At 44.0% G+C, this 18,880-nt stretch overlaps 1 protein-coding gene across 3 annotated transcripts in view; it reads right to left on the reverse strand.

Moving 5' to 3' along the window:
- LOC147706804 (calpain-1 catalytic subunit-like) overlaps positions 1–18,880 on the reverse strand; it is an 815,105-nt gene that overhangs the window by 364,141 nt on the left and 432,084 nt on the right. For 2 of the 3 annotated variants that reach the window (XM_086925934.1, XM_086925933.1), the window contains exon 11: positions 16,483–16,494. The exons of the other annotated variant lie outside the window; for it this stretch is intronic. In XM_086925934.1, the coding sequence (XP_086782060.1) occupies positions 16,483–16,494 (12 nt within the window). The remainder of the gene's footprint in view (positions 1–16,482; positions 16,495–18,880) is intronic. 3 annotated transcript variants of the gene reach the window in all.

Raw genomic sequence — 18,880 nt, forward strand, 5'->3', positions numbered from 1 at the left:
TGTACAAAGTTTAGCTAGAGAAAAAGGTATAAAGCCTGACACTTGGGGCAGGGAAAAAACTCTTGCTTCACGATTCCTGAATGACGTGACGTGCTGTTGGACTTTGGCGCACGTAAGGACAGCAGACTTTAAATGATATTTTCCTTTTCAGACGAAGTGAGAAATAGTCAGGGAAATAGATTTAGGGAATGGAAACTGTTATTCTGCTAATAATTCATGTTTCTGAATTTGCTTAAATAATGTCAGTTCATTAATTTATTTCCTTATTAAAATGTTGCTTTCTTATTTGCTTATAAAATAAAGATTCTAAAACGTAAAAGCTTTTTCCTTATGAAGAATAAAGTTAATAAAAATTAGATTTGAAAAGACATGCTGGTCTTGTTTATTCATGGTCTAGTTTCCATTAGTTGATCCAATCGCCTTAAGTGGTCTGATTTAATAAATGTCAAGCGCTAAAAACCATGGTAAAAGATGATAAACTGCAGTTGTATATAATTTTGTAAATATTATGTGAAAAGTTTTATTAATTACACCACTAGATTCAGTTGCTCAAAAATTGTCTCATTGGTGTTATGGGCCTGTATAAGTGTTTCATAATAAAAGGTGAGTATTGAGGTGATAGGTAGCGTTTGTGAGACAGTTTTTCAATAGGAGCGCTGGATCAGGATCGAAGCAGTCATTAGAACATTGGTCTCCGGCTACAGGAGGATGCAGCTCAGCTTCTAGAGTACATCTCCCCATCTTTCCAGAAAAGGCATGCCACAAACCTCTCTAACTTTATCAGTTTTACTTTGGGCGCAGTTTACTATATTTTAGTGTCGGAATTAGGAATAAGGTACAGATTGTGGGAATATGTACACCAATGCAAAAGTAGGAGCTATGACCTCAGGTCTCAGGTCTGGGAATCCGAGAAAAAGCATTTTCCAGGCAGTTTGCCAAGCATGATTCCATCTGGCGCATCAAGGAAGGGCTTGGCTGCAACCAGGCACACAAACGCCCTTTGTGCATCTCTTCCTCATGTTAATTTCACCTTATCTGCTGACTGTGCAGGGAAACACAGCAACATGATCCTCTACAGTACAAAGGCCTCCGAAGGACTCCGTCAATTGCGATTCTCCTATTAACATGACCAGAGAATCTGGATTTCATTAAAGACACGGAGGCTAACATTATGCATTAATCCTTTAATGCAACTCACAAACAGGCGCTTACATCATAAAGAAAGAATAAGAATGTGATGACAGCATAGCAACAATATAAGGCATGAGCAAGAGTAGAGCTGTCTCTTTTAAATTTAAAATCATTAAAATCAAGCTGCAACTTGGAGTAAGGGTGCTGCAAAAGCTGAAAACCAAGGAAGGAAGCTAAGGTAAATCCATCGAGATCCGTCAGTTTGAATTATCTGAAAATAAAGTGAAGAAGGTCAAAGATTGGATTTCTTTTTGGGAAGTAAAAGGAGACATCTGGAGGTGTCCACAGTGAAACCTAGGAACTCTAGAGATTTGGAAGGGGAAAGAATGGATTTTTCCCAGTTTATAATGAAGCCAAAGTCCTCTATGAGATTCATTGAGATCCTGAGATCTTCCAAGAGTTGGGAATGAGTTTGTGACATGATGTGAATGTCATCTATGTAGATAATCAGCTGAATACCTTTCGCTCTCAGGGGGGAGACAATTGTTCTCATGACCTTGGTGAAACACCAAGAGGCGGATGAGAGGCCGAAAGGAAGGGCCTGAAATTGAAAGAGGTGGCCATCCCATATAAATTGAAGAAAGGGTTGATGTTCTACTGCCATAGGGATGGTAAAATAGGCGTCTTTTAAATCCAATTTGACCAACCAATCTCCTTGTAGAAGAAGGTCTCTGAGAAGATGGATGCCCTCCATCTTGAAATGTCGGTAAACCAGGTATTTGTTTATTTCCCGAAGATTTTTCACCGGTCTCCAACCTTTGTCCTTCTTCTCGACTAAGAAGACCATGCTCACAAATTTTCTTTGAGATCAAGGAGCCTCGATGATAGCACCTTTCTGCAGCATAGAGGAAATTTCCTCTTTGATAATTTTTAGATGTTCTAAAGGAAGAACCAAAGGTTTGAGGGCAACACTCTGACAAGGAATATCTAGAAAATCTATTGTGAACCCCCGAACTGTCTCGAGAACCCACGGGTCTTGAGTCAAGGATTTCCAAACATGATAGAAGTGTCTGAGCCTTCCCCCGACCCTGGGAGGGGAAGACGAAAGAGAAGCACTTACTTTGAGAGTTGTTGTTGGAAGCTCCACGGGAAGGGAAGCCTCTGCCGCGAGAACCTCTTTCTCTTTAGGGGTAGAATTGTCGATTGGAGTGGTAGAAGCCTCTACAAGTGGCACCTCTTCCTCTTCCGGATGAGAAGGGCCTGAAGTTTCCGCGGCCGGAAGAACGGCCCCTTCTTCCGGCCTGTCCAAAAAGGTTATTTGAGAAGTCGCGTCTCATTATTTTGTGCCTTATCGAGAGCGGTGAAAGTTGCAACGTACTTTCCAATGGTCTTAATTATATCTTCGCCGAAGAGAAGACCCTTGGGTTTATTAGAAGGTTCCTTCTCGGCAAGGTCACCTAGTTTAGGGTTAATCCTATTGAGGATAGTCTTCCTCCTTTCGATATTAATTCCAGAGTTAGCGTTACCGAGAAGGACTATCGCTCTCTGGCTCCAGCCCCAAATTAAGTTAGCAATCTAACCCCCATTTTTTTTTTTTTAGGTTAAGAGATTGTGAAATAGCTTACTAAGCATTACTATGTTGGGGAAACAGAAAGATCTAATATATATGGCATGAAAAAGAAACGAGGAGGTAGGAGAGGCCAAAACAGCTGATCGGCAGGCAGGAGAAGCCAAAACAGCTGATTGGTAAACCAGGAGCGGCTGAGGAACGTAACCGACGCTCACGAGACAGCCGTTCAGTCGCTCTCGGAAGACTAGAGGAATGGCCTTAGGAGACAGGGGGCGTAGCGCCGCCGCTGCCGAGGTCCATTCCTCTACATGAGAAGCGCCCGCGATGAAGAGCAAGTGGAGTTAAAGTTGCCGAAGTAGTGCGCCAGTAATTTAAGAAGGGGTTTTTTTCTTTTTAAAAAGTAGCGCGGAAGATATTTACATCCTCGAGCAGCCCCATTTTAAAGGAGAGTGACCCTTAGGAAAGGAGAAGGGAATGCCTCGAGGACGGGGGAAGTCCAAAGAAAGGAGAAGCTCACACATCGGGAGGGCAGAGGGTGGGCGACGACCATTAATAGGAAGTCGGGGAAGAGAAGGTTACAGGGAAGATAACCAAGCGAAACAGGCAGACAGAGAAGTTATAATAAAGTAGCAAACTGGCTAAAGAGCGCAGTAGTAGCAAGTAACATAGCAGTAAATAACAATCAGCATCAATAATGTCAATATCAATATCTAAATAGTATCAAGTAAGAAGAGAAAGGAGAGCAACTTATCTGTTTGCGAGCCGCATTTAAAAGAGGCAGCTCTACTCTTGCTCATGCCTTATATTGTTGCTATGCTGTCATCACATTCTTATTCTTTCTTTATGATATAAGCAGCTGTTTGTGAGTTGCATTAAAGGATTAATGCATAATGTAGCCTCCTTGTCTTGTAAGTAAATCTTCAGGAATTATTGGCATAATAGGATATATAGGACATGATGGATTTTCAAAAACAATCAATTAATCTACAGGAATCTGATGTGATGCCTGCCCATCTTACTGATTACAACTTTGTCACCAAGGACACAGCGTCAGGTACTGTTTCCTGCCACCTTACCCTGTCGCAAGTCACTATTCATTATTCTAAAGGAAGTTTCCTATGGGCTCCTTTTCAGGTTGTGTTAACCCCTTGCATGCTTGTGACGGAACCGGTCCATCACAAGCTTCGGGTGAGCTGTGCTTGTGACGGAACGGTTCTGTCACGGCCCGCTCGCCGTGCCTGCGCGGCGCGAATTCCGCGCCTGCGCTGACGTTTTAATGGGCAGGTGGGTTCGTGACAGAACCGTTCCGTCACAAGCACAGCTCACCCGCGAGACGTGACGGAGCGGTTCCGTCACAAGCACAGAACCGCCGCGCGGCCGTCCCACCCCCTTAGCGCTGCGGCGGAATAGCCTCCGTTAAAGGATTCTCTAGCGTACAAGCTTCTGTCTTTGTTCTGGGAATGTCTTTGCTATAAACAAACTTTCATGTGTGGACACCAAATTTCAGGCTCCATTGCAGATGTAGCAGTACGGTCAGTCTGCAGTCAGTCTGCGATCTGTCTGCTGCCCAAGTGCAGGTTACATAGTTTGCCTCGCTTGACTTCAACACTGTTGTTTCTAGAATACCAGAGGAGTGAGGGAGTGCCCACAGCTGGAGCATGGACTGACCTCATGTGCACCAAAGGGGGAGAGGATGAGTTCATGATGGTGAGAGACCATTCAAAGGGTTTCACAATAGTTTTTATGTGGAACAGAGCGGTCCGACTTGCGATTTAGAGCTCCAACCCAAAAGCCTTAATAGGGAACACTGACCTGCCATAGGGATGACTTCTCTTGGAGACCTTTAAGCTGGGATAGGTCTCAGCCAAAATGGAGAAGAGGAGGACCTTGGGGGTGAAAGAACTGTACTGGGCGGCCTACGGCCACCGACGGGCAGCTTACCTATGTAAATTCTGATCCCTCACCATCTCATCAGCCAAGACCACAACTGAAGATGTAAAGGAGAATCTAGGCCAGGCAGGAAGTTGGTGGAGCCTGTTAGGACACCATAGAGAGTCTGCTAAGGCAAGGCGATGAGAAAGGACATAGGTGAACCTGATTTTCAAGGATGGAGGGAGTGCTGTGCCCTTAGACTTGCACAGAAGTAGGTGTCATGCAATGTCAGGTGTTAGGGATTCTTTTGCTGGTGCCTCAGTGCGTTATTGTGCACATCCGGATGGCACAGCATGCAGGGGAGCCTCTGGCATTAGGGAGCGTGGATGCCTATCCATCCCCTCGAGGCAACGCGAGGTAACCTCGTTAAAGAGAACGAGGGTCACGAGGCCAGCAGTGATTGCCATGGGATTAATGACCTCTTGTGTCCGTTACCTGGCCTTCCGGAAGGTTCATTTTCTTCCAGTAGTTCTTGGAACAAATTAGGCTGAATTTCCCTCTGAACTGGTCTCACTTTATTAACCTGTTGCCCTCCTTTGGCTTTGTGACTCTCAGGTGAAAGCCTTGTCGACGTGCTGCATCTCATTAACCATACCTACTACTTGGGTGTTTTTTATGTCTATACCCAAAGCTTCCATTGCATGTGTACAATTTAGTATATAAATTTAGGAAGCGTTACTGCAGTCCCCTTTCTGCTTTCATGTTGATTCTCAACAGGTGATGGAGCGCTAGTATCTGCAGGCCGTAACAGCAGCACGGTGACCAAAGGTACACAAATAAATGCGGTCTCTGCTAGTTCACAATGTTGCTCAAATTTAAAGCATGTAGCATAGAGTAGTTGAATTATGTGATTTACATGGAGAACTGATGAGCTGTGACAGGATTTTGAGAATGTGTGATCTGTTTACTGATAACACGTCAGCAACAAGTACCAATGTTAATTTTGTTTAATTGACAAAGGCTTTGAGTCATACAAGATGCTAAAGGAGCAGTGGGCGACTTCTTTTCCATTTTCTTACCTACCTACTCCCTGTCTGTTTTTCTGCTTTAGCATGTCACCTTTTAGATTCTGATACCAACCGTGTAGAGCAGTGTTTCCCAAACAGTGGTCCGTGGACCCCCAGGGGTCCGTAACACATTCCTAGGGGGTCCGCAGGCAGCAGTCTCAAAAGCATTGCAAATTATCTTGTATAATGTATATAAAAGTTTGTTTCAAAGAACAATTAAAGTGTCGAGATAACGCCAGTGATTAATGTCCCTGTTGGAGAGGGACGAGAGTTTTGTCCAGTGGCAGCTTTGACTTATCTAATGTAGCACAGAGGGTTAATATGCCTACTGCAAAGAAAGTGTACCATGCATTTAAAAAAAAGTATTTTATATGCATAGGTCGGAGAGTTACTGCTTTTGTCACAGAGATTTTTTTGTTACAGTGCAGTTCATAAGTGACAATCGTAATCTAGCACAGTGACCTATAGACTGTCAAACAGCTGCTTGCAAACTGCAAGGTACAACTTAGTGACTTATGTTTTTCCTAGTCTTTCATTATCCTAGTGCTGCTAAAAAGTGTTATTTGTGTGGAAATACATTTTAATTATTAAAGTCAATGCTATCCACTGTGTTTCGTTCTGAATCCTGAGTTTGTGCTTCTCCAGACCAAGCACTCTTCAAAAATGCCTACCAGTATGAATGACATGTGAATTCTACTCCTTGTAGTCTCCTTTGCCTTATGTAACATTTTCTACTCACTGACTTACACGTATGATTCACTGTCTCCTATATGCTTACGATGTAAAGTGCTCTGACATCCTACAATTGTATGAGAGATGCTATAAAAAATGAAATACACGTGACAATATAAAATACCACAGAAGTGGCGGAGAGTGTTGTTATCCTCCTTGGCTTAACAACACACTCCGCCACTTCAGAAACGCAGGGCTGCAACATATTTACAAGAATATGGTGCAGCCCTACGTTTCCCCTGCGCTGGCGCTATACTTAACAGCGAAAGATTGTTTATGTACTGGAAGGTCCCCCTTCCTGCACATCAACAATCTTGAAATGTCGCTTTGTCACTTCTATGTGTGCTGCTTAATGCAGCACACATGGAAGTTACAAAATGTCTTTTTTTAAGATTGCTGATGTGCAGGAAGGGTCACCTTCCTGAACATAAACAATCCAAGGCGTTTTACAAAAACGAGGAGAAATAAAGCATTTCTCCTTGTTTTGCCAAGTTAAGGCCAGTTTTTCCCTGGTCTTAATTTTGGCGCTGCCTCCTATGTACGCTGCCCTTGTAAATAGGGGGCAGCATCAAAATCAATGGGTGTTGCAGGTTAAATGCCCACCGCAACACCCACTGCCCACCCCGTTCACGCTATGCATTGTGTGAAAGGGGGTCTTATTTACAAGGCAATGTTAAGCCACCTTAAGTGGCTTAACGCTGCCTTGTAAATACTGTGAAGCCCCTATCGCCACAGGAATATCGCAAAAAGTGATGTTCCTATAGTGATAGGGGATTGTAAATGTGACCCTTAAATCCTTCGTAATTTGAGCATTTGTTTTGTATGAACACTTGTGTTAAATTTTTTCGAATTACTGTTTTAACGTTTGAAATTTAAAACCTACAAATTGCTTGGGGGTCCCCGGCTTCCAGTGGTGACTCAATGGGGGTCCTCAGGAGTCAAGAGTTTGGGAACCACTGGTGTAGAGAAGTGAGTTTCCGTTGCAGTACGCCCAAACTTTTTGCCAGATTTCTTGGAGGCCTTTAAGCTGGGATAGGTCTCAGACAAAATGGGAACGACGAGGACCTTGGGGATGAAAGAACAATACTGGGCTGCCTACAAACCACTTGACCAGATAAGCTGTAACCTTGTGTAACTAGTTCTGGATAGGACCCACAGCTGGCTGTGGTTCCATCTATAATCAGAAGTGGTTACTTCATGTGTGACTAGCAGGAGATCCTTGCACCCTCAGGGCAGCTGCACCTACCTTATGAATATAATACAAGTGTCAGAACAGTTGTGCCTACAGTAGGAAGCTGATGAAAGGGTAGAAGTACCTTCAAGGGATTTTGATTATGGAATTTAGATATTGTTTAATGATTTGAATCCAAGACCCACACAAATGACAGTCTGTAAATAAATGAAGTAACTTTTGTCAAATGAATCATTTCGATATGGTCACACTATGTGATCCAAGCACAAAGGACAGAAAAAACACGGGTGTATGTAAAAAGTTGTATTTTATATGTATTGTAAATCATAAATAGGGTACTGAAAGTATATCAACAGTAATACAAGACGTGCATATATCAGAAATCAAACAACTTCATTGTAACCGTTGTAAACGCTTTTTTCTATAATGAAATTTGATATCTTAAATCCAGGAAGAAAGAGCGTAGGTCGACATTTCGGTCTCTTCAGGACCGAAAAGATATACAAGATGACCCCTAAAAGTAGTGTAAAATATCAATTAATATTCATACTTTAGTGTCTTAAATATAGACAGCTATATATTTTATACATTTTAATCACAAACATATCACCCGGACTTTAACATCAGAAAAAAACTAATTTAAAAAATATATACATATTCCAAGCAGTCAATTTATGTAATTACTGCATTTCACAAAAAATTTCTTCCTACATTAATTTGTATAATCCAATAGTAATCTGTCAATTAATCACATTTTAAATTCAAAGATGCACATTTACTGGATAGCCATGACATTTATGCCTATGCATTTAAAAAGTTCTAAACTGCATAAACCATTATATAATGCATGTTAAACATGTATAATTAAAACAGTGTAAAGAAACCAGTCTAAAAAAACATATTTTACAATGCGTAATGGTACCTGCACAGTATGTAGCAGTTGATTGTCCAGTTAATGAGACAGGGGCCCAACAGGTCCTATAATCATGGTATCAAATAGAGCGAGTCACTAATCAAGGATGTCTCTATGCCTACTTCCAAAAATAATCAAAGACAAACAGATGTCGAAATATAGGGTAGTCAGTTCAACACTACACAAAACAATACATATAAAATACAACTTTTTACATATACCCGTGTTTTTTCTGTTCTTTGTGCTTGGAACACATAGTGTGACCATATCGAATTGATTCATTTGACAAAAGTTATTTAATTTATTTACAGACTGTCATTTGTGTGGGTCTTAGATTTAAATCATTAAGAAATATCTAAATTCCATAATCAAAATCCCTTGAAGGTACTTCTACCCTTTCATCTCTTTGCCCAAACCCTCAAGGGTATATTGGGTTGCTCATTGTGTTACATTACAGTAGGAAGCTGACACCTGGGCCAGGACAGCTGCAACTCCAGTAGAAAGGAGACACCAGGACAGCTGCAACGACAGAAGGAATGTGACACCCGGACCAGAACAGCTGCTACTACTGTAGGAAGGTGACTCCTGGAACCAGGACAACTGCAAATACTGTAGAAAGGTGACATCAAACCAGCTGCAACTACTGTAAGAAGGTGACACCTGAACCAGGACAGTTGCTGCTATAGTAGGAAGGTGACACCTGGACCAGGACAGCTGTAACCTATCCAGTATTATGGGTGTCTTTCATATATTCACATGCCTGAATCATTCCCAGTCGTCGGGATGGGAGTCCCCGGTACATAAATAAGTAATTTCCTATAGACATATAGAGAATAGTAGGCCTAAAGGCCTCACCTTAGTAACATATCCATGTCCTTTTGTAAAAAGGACCAAACTCTAGAGAAGAGCCAATCAGCTGTCGCCTCCCTCTAGAACCCTCCTGGCAGGAGCCTCAGTCCCTCAGATGTTCTACCGCACGTTGTGCTAAGGGAGTCTCCCCTGAGTTCTGCTCAGATTTGTTTATTCACAGCTTTTTTCTTCAACATTTGGAATATTTTCCTCAAGTGAAAGCTATACACTATGGCTGACACTCCTAATAAAGGTCTCTTTAGAGCCTGTGGCTCTTGTGGAAAGAAAAGACTTCACATAGATGACCAACATGAGGACTGCCTGTATTGCCTGTACCCTGATCATTCAGCTAAGGACTGCAAGGTATGTCAAACCTTTTCAACCAAAACTCTTAAAGACCGAGAAGGACGCCTTTTAATCTGGCTCCAAAGGCCTAAAGATGGAGATAATTTGGATTCCTCTGAGGAAAGTGAGGGCTCTTCGGTCTCCTCAAAAATATCTCTAAAAAGGCCAAGGGTAGCTTCCCCTAGCCCCCTGGACGCTCCTCAAAAGAAGACACCAAGAAAGTCTTCAGAGGCTATGTCAAAATCAGCTTCTGAGAAAGAGGTTCACACCTTCAAGAAGCCTGCGGCGTCGAAGACGACGATATCGTCGACGACATCTTCAGCGTTCAAGAAAGCAGTGTCTCCTGTTTATGTCTCTACAACGACGACGGCCTCGTCATTATCTTCATCGACGACCCCATCGTCGACGGCAGGTAAGGCTTTATCGTCGGAGATAATAATTAAGAGATCATCGTCGACGTCCAAGATCCCGTCGACGATTGCCTCGCCGTTGACAGCGTCGACGATGAGATCATCACTGTCGACATCGACACCGTCGACGAAGGCCTCGTCGTCGAAGAAACCGTCGACGAAGGGATCGTCGACGAAGACACAGTCGACGAAGACACCGTCGACGGCAGCATCTATGCCATCTATACCGTCGAAGACGACGACCCTGTCGACCACAGATTCACAGACTATGGCAACTGTCGACACTACTCTGTCGGCGATCACACCGTCGACGGGCCCTTTGATGCTGAGTGATTCTGGATTTCAAACAGCTTCTGTGCGTCTGAAGATCACCAGAAAGACGCTGACGCCGGAGTTAACTTCTCCTAGCCATGTGCAACTTTTACCACAAGCATGTCTCCTTCAAGATGAGGATTCTGATGACCGGGATATGTTTCAAGCAACTAGCCCCTAAGAACTGCATGTTAAATGCCAGAGCTCGGATGAGGAGGATGTTCAGGAGGAGGTAGTTTGTCCACCTATTACACCTATGGTCTGTCTTCCAGCATCCCTGGTTACAGATCTGCGATACCTCATCCTGGATTACAAGCAGAGATTCCCAGACTCTCCAGCTCCTCCAACTACCACGGCAGCGCCATCACCAATACTGCGACCGCCGCCCTTATCTATTCAGAAAGAAAGGGTGAATTTGCCAAGTCCTCAATCTTCTGATGAAGAAGAAGAGGAGGAACAACAAGAGGAAGGTGAATTGCAGGACGATTAATCTGTCCATGAGGACTGGGAGGATTACGTTATACCTTCCCCAGCATCTCCAGTACCCGCAACCTCGGATTCTCCACCGGTTGACATAGGTGGTTTCCATAATGTGGTGGAAAGGGCTGCTAAGCCGTTCCAAATTACAATAGATTCCCAGGAGCAGAACTGCTTCCTGTACGATTTCATGGAACCTCTTAAGAAATCAACAAGGTCAATTCCTATTATTGATTATCTTTGGACACAGGGGGTTCAAGTTATGCAGAATCCCACCTCGGTTTCACCAGTGGTCCCTCGTTTGGACAAAAATTGAAAGCTCCAAATACGGCACCGGCCTGTCTGACAGGTCATCCTAAACCTGATTTGGTGGTGACACAGGCGGCACAGAAGAATTCCAGAAATCCCTCAGAGGGAAGAAAGTTGGACAACATCGGAAAAGGATTTTCCACAATGTCGGCAATGACTGTCAAAGCTGCAAATGCCCTAGCGCTTCTTGGGCGTTATAATAGACAATTGTGGGTGGATATAGCCCCATACATGTCTGAATTGCCTGAATTGCCTGATGCATCCAAGGATGAGGTAAAAACGATACTTCTGGAGGGTGAAACATCAGCATCAGAAATGATAGACTGTGCAATGGACGTGGCGATGACAGGATTCCGCCAACTACCTGGGGCAGCAGTTTTGAGGCGTCAAGGATGGTTGAAAGCGACCTCATTCCGCCCTGAGGTGCAGTCAAAGGTTCTGGATATGCCATATGACGGCCAACTACTGTTTGGCTCCAAAATTGACGAGGCTCTACAAAATATCAAAAAGGACAGTGCAAGGGCACTGGGCACGCTCCAGTATAAAAATCAGTCCTTTCGAGGAAACAGAGGAAGAGGTCAATCTTCCTACAAGGGAGGTTACCAATACAGGTCATCTTACTCGTCCAACCAGAGTAGACCACAGTACCAGCAGCGCCAACAACAAGGCCAACAATGGAAAGTCATCCTTTCGGGGCAAAGGACAAAAGAGAAATAACGGACGAAGACAATGACTTGTTTATTCAGCCAGTCCAGACCTCATCTCACGTACCCACTTTCTACAAAATTGGAGGAGAATTACTACGGACCATTGGGTCCTTCAATTAATACAATTTGGCCATTCCATGGAATTCATGAAAACTTCTCCACAAACTCCACCTCGTCCAATGCATCACAAGAACTTATGGCTGCTTCTACGAGAAATCTCTGCCATGCTACAGAAGGGAGCAATAGAGAAGGTACCACCATCACAGAGGGGAAAAGGATTTCATTCCCGATTCTTTCAGATCCAGAAAAAAGAAAAGAAGTGTAGGCCAATCCTAGACCTCAGGGCACTCAACAAATTCCTGAAGAAGCAGTCGTTTCGCATGGTCACAATACAAGAAGTCTTGCATCTTCAGGAGGAGGGAGATTTCATGGCGTCACTGGATTTACAGGACGCTTATTTTCATATACCAATTCACAAAAACCACAAAAAGTACTTGAGATTTGCAGTAGCGGGCAGGCATTTCCAGTTCTGTGCCCTGCCCTTTGGGCTCAAGTCTGCGCCCAGCATCTTCACAAAATGTCTTTCCCCAGTGGCGGCATACCTCAGGCAGCACAGTCACCAAGTCTTCCCATATCTGGACGACTGGCTAATCAAGGCACCATCCTTCGAAGACCATTCCAGGTCTTCCAACACCTGTCTAAGTACCTTCAATCATCTGGGTCTCACGCTCATCCAAGAGAAGTCGACCCTGCAACCTTCTCAAACCATCACCTTTCTAGGTGCAACCCTGGATACATGTTCGGCAAGAGTGTTCTCATCGCAGGAGAGAAAACACAAACTCCTAGCACTAGCCTCTAGAGTGGCCTCGAAAAAAGTGTTGACGGTCCGTCTCTTCAAGTCCCTTTTGTGGATGATGTCATCGTGCATCCTGTTGATCCCTCATTACCGTCTAAAGATGCGTCCTCTGCAGGAGGCACTTTCCAAGCAGTGGGTCCAATGCACGGGGTCATTCGACGACCGCATAAAGGTGACTTTTCAAATGGTCAAAGTTTTGCGATGGTGGATGTCGTCAAGACACCTATCTCATGGATTGACATTCCTGCTTCCCGCAGCTCCCCATGTCATTACAACGGACGCCTCCTTGGAAGGTTGGACGGTTGGGGGGCCTTTCTGCAGGAGCTGCAGGTAAGCGGAAAATGGTCAGCTGCAGAGAAAAAACTCCATATCACTCTGTTAGAGCTGAGAGCGGTCTTCCTGGCCCTGCAGCCTTTCCTGCCAAGGATCAAAAACTCCCTAGTGCTCGTCAGGACAGACAACACTACGACGATGCACTATCTCAACAAACAGGGAGGGATGCGCTCGCTGACACTCTCTCGCGAGTCGCAAAAAATCTGGAACTGGCTAATAACGAACAATGTAGCCCTACGGGCGGAATATGTCCCATCAACAATGTACTCGCTGACTCGTTGAGCAGGCAGAAAACATCATCACATGAGTGGGAGCTAGATCAGAAGATTCTCAACCAAATCTTCTCCAGATGGGGCACCCCACGGATTGATCTCTTTGTGACGAGGATGAACGCCAAATGCCCACACCTCGCAAGTTGGCATCCCTAGTCAGGGTCTCTAGGGAATACATTTTCCATCGCATGGTGCAACGTCTTTGCGTACACCTTTCCGCCATTCCCGATGCGTCCCAGAGTCCTAAGGAAGATGAAGGTGGAGCCTTGTACTCTAATTCTAATAGCCCCAACTTGGCCGAGGGAACATTGGTCTACAGAACTCCACCATCTATCCCTGAGACCGCCGATCCGTCTGAAGCAGTGTCCGTCTCTGCTCACAATGAACGACAGACAAGTTAAACATCCGGATCTGAAATCTCTCAGGTTAGCCACCTGGCTCCTGAGTTCCGAGAGTTCCGAAATTTGAATATTCCAGAAGACTGTAGAAACATTCTTGCCAGAGTACGGGCGGTTAGCACTACCCAAACATATTCCCTAAAATGGAGGCGATTTTGTGTTTAGTGTGCAGATCAAGCGATACGCCCTTTCTCTTCCTCACCAGTGCAAGTCTTACCTTACCTGTTACATCTGGCACAGTTAGGCCTAGCCCACTACTCCATTAAAGTACACTTGGCGGCGATATCCCTTTATAAGACGACTTCAACGGGTCCATCCCTCTGGTCAAGCAGGTTGATCAAACACTTTTTGAAGGGGTTATACAGGTCTTTCCCGCCAGTAAGGATGTTACCACCTACCTGGCATCTGAATGTAGTTCTTAATCAGCTCATGAAACATCCATTCGAGCCAGTGCACAGAGCTGACCTAAAATACATCTCTTGGAAAACAGCGCTCCTACTTGCGCTCACCTCTGCAAGGAGGGTGAGTGAGCTGCAGGCGTTTTCAATCCAGGATCCTTTTCTACAGTTTAAAAACGACAGGGTGATCCTGAGGACCAATCCGAGGTTTATCCCGAAGGTTCCGTCGAATTTCCACCTTAATGAGCCTGTGGTTTTGCGTTCCTTCTTTCCAAATCCAAGCACAGCAGCTGAGAGATTGTTACATTCTGTGGATCTAAAACGATGCTTGAAATTTTACATCGACAAAACAAAAGCATTCAGAAAGTCGAACCAGCTGTTCGTAGCTTACAGCAGTCCTAGGAAGGTCTCCCACTTACTAAGCAGAGCATCTCGCGATGGATTTCTGCGGCCATCTCTTTCTGTCATGAACAAGCAGGACAGCCACTACGCTCTAAAGTGAGAGCTCACTCCACTAGAGCTATGTCCACGTCCATGGCACTCTTTGCAGGGGTGCCAGTCATCGACATTTGCAGAGCGGCAACATGGAAGTCGCCGCATACCTTCACTAGCCATTACTGCCTGGACACGGAGCTGATAAAAGATGCAGCGGTGGGAAAAGCAGTATTGCGCCATCTATTTCACTGAGGTGAGCCTTCTTTTGTCCCTTCATCCTTCTCTAGTATGCACATTTCTTTACAGATGCTTGTTATTGATGTCTATTGGCTGTTACTAGTTGTATGATATGTTATTATCGAATGACTTGTATATACTGTACCATCAGAAATGTGCACTCTGCATTGCTTGCTACTCTGATTCAGGCATGTGAATATATGAAAGACACCCATAATACTGGATAAGGAATGCGTTACTTACCTGTAACTGCAGTTATCCAGTATTGGTGTCTTTCCTAGATTCACATGCAACCCTCCCACCTCCCCTGGAAGGACTCACCTAATTCTCTCAGTAACACGCCTACTTTGCTTAGTGCGTACCAAAATCTGAGGGATTGAGGCTCCTGCCAGGAGGGTTCTAGAGGAAAGTGACAGCTGTTCGGCTCTTCTCTAGAGTTTGGACCTTTTTACAAAAGGGCATGGATATGTTACTAAGGTGAGGCCTTTAGGCCTACTATTCTCTATATGTTTATAGGACATTACTTATTTATGTACCGGGGACTCCCATCCCGATGACGGGGAATGATTCAGGCATGTGAATCTAAGAAAGACACCAATACTAGATAACTAACGCATTCCTACTGTAGTAACATCTGGACCAGAACAGCTGCTACTACTGTAGGTAGTTGACTCCTGAAACAGGACAGATCCAAATACTGTAGAAAGGTGACATCAGAACAGCTGCAACTACAGTAGGAAGGTGACAGCTGGACTAGGACAAATACAGCTAGTGCAGGGATGGGATACTGGGGTCAAGAAAGGTTCACCTGCTGTAGGAAGTGATACCAGAGTCAGGACAGCTGCGCCTACTGCAGGAAGGTGATACCCAGGTCAGCCTACGACTGCTGTGAGTAACCATCAGTTAATGCAGAGCATTACTCAATGAAATGTCATGAACTCAGGCAGTTATTTGCAGTGCAGTGTTTCTAATTAATGCTAACCTTGGGGCTAGGAAGACGAGGAGCAGATGTAACTAACAAGCTATACATGTACCAGAGAATGGTGTGAGCAGCCCCTGGGAGTGGAGGCGCTGCCACTACGGTGATAAGTTACCTGTCTGTGCATCTCGCAACACAGTGATATTCTGTCAAGAGCTCAGGTCGTTTACCCTCACAAACAGTATCAGACTCTTAACAAAGAGTAATTGACAGCATGGTGGCAGCCATACAACCCACATACAATCATGGCTGCAGGCTCCAAAGAATGCTGCCTTCCAGGTTTATTATGTGTGCGACCATCCAAAGTAAAACGTGCTTCCTTTCCTAAACGCAGAACAAGCTAGCTACTCAGAAAGATTAAGAATTAGCAAATTAATACTTCCTTTTATCTGCTCTCCCAAAAATAAGTCAGCAAACATAAAAACAACAGTAGCATCTGCACATGCTCTTTTCAGTGGAACCCAGAGCTTAAGCACCAGGCATCATCAGAAGCTAGGGAACCCGAATCCATAAATGCATTAGCGTGGGTTAGGAAGAGGCGTGTGCTGCCGGGGTGTAGTTCTGCAAAAATACAATTTCACCCGGAAGCCATCACAGCCACATTTTTGCTTCCCCGACCATGGCAGGGTGATGTACACAGAGTCTACAGCTTCGAAGCTCAGTGCTGGAGCATTCCAGGATGACGTACCTCATCGGGAACCTGTGGGATAAAGCACGAAGAGCTATTATCAAGAGGGAGTGACTAAAGTCTGATACAGCAGGCAGTAGCATTCACAACAATACACCACAATAAAACTGTCGTGTGCCTGATTTAAGTGCGGCAGAAAGGGTACTCCATCACAACAGCGGCAGAGTATACTTTGGATGTATTTAGGGTGCGCCCGCTTCATTTTGTCAAGTGCACGTTCTGTATGTCAGCAGTGGAGACTACTACGTCTCAGCCACTGACATACACCTCCGATAGTCCAAGGGGGTGGGGCCCATCGGAAGTTTTTCCATTTGACTTGCCATCCTACTTAAAATCTTAAGATCTTTGCTATATTGTAGGATAGTTATGTGAAATAATCCATTTAGTTCAGGCAATAACAAGACCTCTGGTGCTGTTGCGACTGTTAACTCCTACCTTCGTAATGTTAAACCAGAGAAATAGTAGATTAACAGCCTGATTCATGTAGGTAAATTGCACTCGCAAAGGGCCAGATTCTCAGAATCTGGCCCTTAGCGAGTGCGATTTTTGCATTTGGTATTCATGATACCAAATGCAAAAATCGCTATGTAAGAATTCGCATATTTGCGTGGAATGGCATTTAAGGAATCTCTAATAGAGATTCCTAAAATGCTATTCATGACACACAACAAAAATGCGATTTTGGACTTTTGGGGCCGCTATTTACCGACAGGTCAGACCTGTCGGTAAATAGCAAAAACTCAGAAAAATGCTTTTAAAAGCATCATTCAAAGTTGCATGTAGCACACACACATGTCCTTTGGACATGTGTGTGCGCAACACCTGTCCAAAAGTGCATTTTAGGGGTGCTACAGGGCGTCCTTTGGACACCCCTGGCACCCTTAAAATCGCTATCTCAGTTGCGAGTAGCAAATTGCTACTCGCAAATCCCCATTCATTCCAATGGGCCTCTTGGCCCATAGGAATGATTGGGGAGTATTTGCGAGTAGCAAATTGCTACTCGCAAATAAAGAACATGTAGGAATCGCTATTTAAGTAGCAATTCCTACATGAATGCCGTTTTGCGTGTCCTCAATAGCGATTCGCTATGATTCGCTATTAGGGACACGCAAAACGGCATGTACATGAATCAGGCTGTAAGTGTGAAAAGGAATGATAAGGAGAGTAAAGAAATCATAAACAGATTCAAGGGCGTACTAGTAGCACCAGTAAGTAAGCTGTATCAATAATCGGGGAATAATGTTGAAGTTATGAGGGATATGAAGGTCCTCAACTGACAATTCACACGAGAATCTTACAGGCCCCATCTGGGTGGAGTGATAGATTCTGATTTTCAGGGGGGCTTAAACGCCGGTGAGGCGGAGTCTAAAGATTCTCACATTTTCCTACGTCTCAATTGCCTTGGAGAGGATTGAAGAGCTGTGTTATCTGCTCCCCTCAGAAAGGTAAGTCATTCTTGCCATATTTTGAAGGATATTTTGTTAATCTGTTTCCAGTTACATAGAATTATTTTAAACACCAACTTCAGCCTTAGGTCAAGTAAGAAACAGCCACCGTCATTTTTTAGCTCTGGATCATGAGATCCCATTAGGATATACAATAGCTCTTTGGGTGGAGCGATATGTGGTGTCTAGGAGATGCACTCAAAGATCCTGTCCGAAAAGTTTTTGTAGCATCGGACAAAGAAGAAGCTTGTGTGGTAGGTCCCCTATTTGTGAATTACAATTCCAGCATTGTGTAGATTAGATACGATTACGTTTATGTAGTCTTGTTGGGATCCAGTAGTTCCTATTTGTAATCATGTACTTTGTCTGGGACAATATGCAAGTTATTTTATTATTGAATGACATCAGATGGATTTGCTCCCAGTCAAGCTTTAGTGCCTTACTATATGGTTCAGATTACCATTTCGTGTCAGAGAGCATCTGGGTTTTACATGGTTCAGAGAATAAGATCCTATGAATTCTTGATACCATATGCCCCACCTTTGACAAGTGGCTCAGTTTGATAGGAAGCCAGGGGTGAGTAGTTTTGGGAGATAATTTAAAAATCTGTACTTTAAATTTCAAGAAATTATAAAAGTCTATGTCCCCTAATCCTCTCCGCTTTTTAAGAACCAAGAAAGGTATGGGGATGTTATCCTCATACAGATCGTTGATCAGGTTAATACCTTTAGTGACCACTCTCGCAAGTATATTTTCTGTTTATCTGTTTTTATATTGGGATCTTACCAGATAACCTTCATGTTTGATGCACCAATTTTTGTGCAGGAGTGCAAGTCTAGACAGGCCAAGGCTTTTTTTAGTGTTTTGAATAATGTATTTAGAGTGGGGCAAAGTTGAAGTGTGCATTGTCATGATAGCTGAAAGCGGAATGCTTTTATCAAACTCTTTTCTAC

The sequence above is a fragment of the Lissotriton vulgaris genome, chromosome 6 (assembly GCF_964263255.1).
Source record: "Lissotriton vulgaris chromosome 6, aLisVul1.2, whole genome shotgun sequence".
Taxonomy (NCBI): Eukaryota; Metazoa; Chordata; class Amphibia; order Caudata; family Salamandridae; genus Lissotriton; species Lissotriton vulgaris.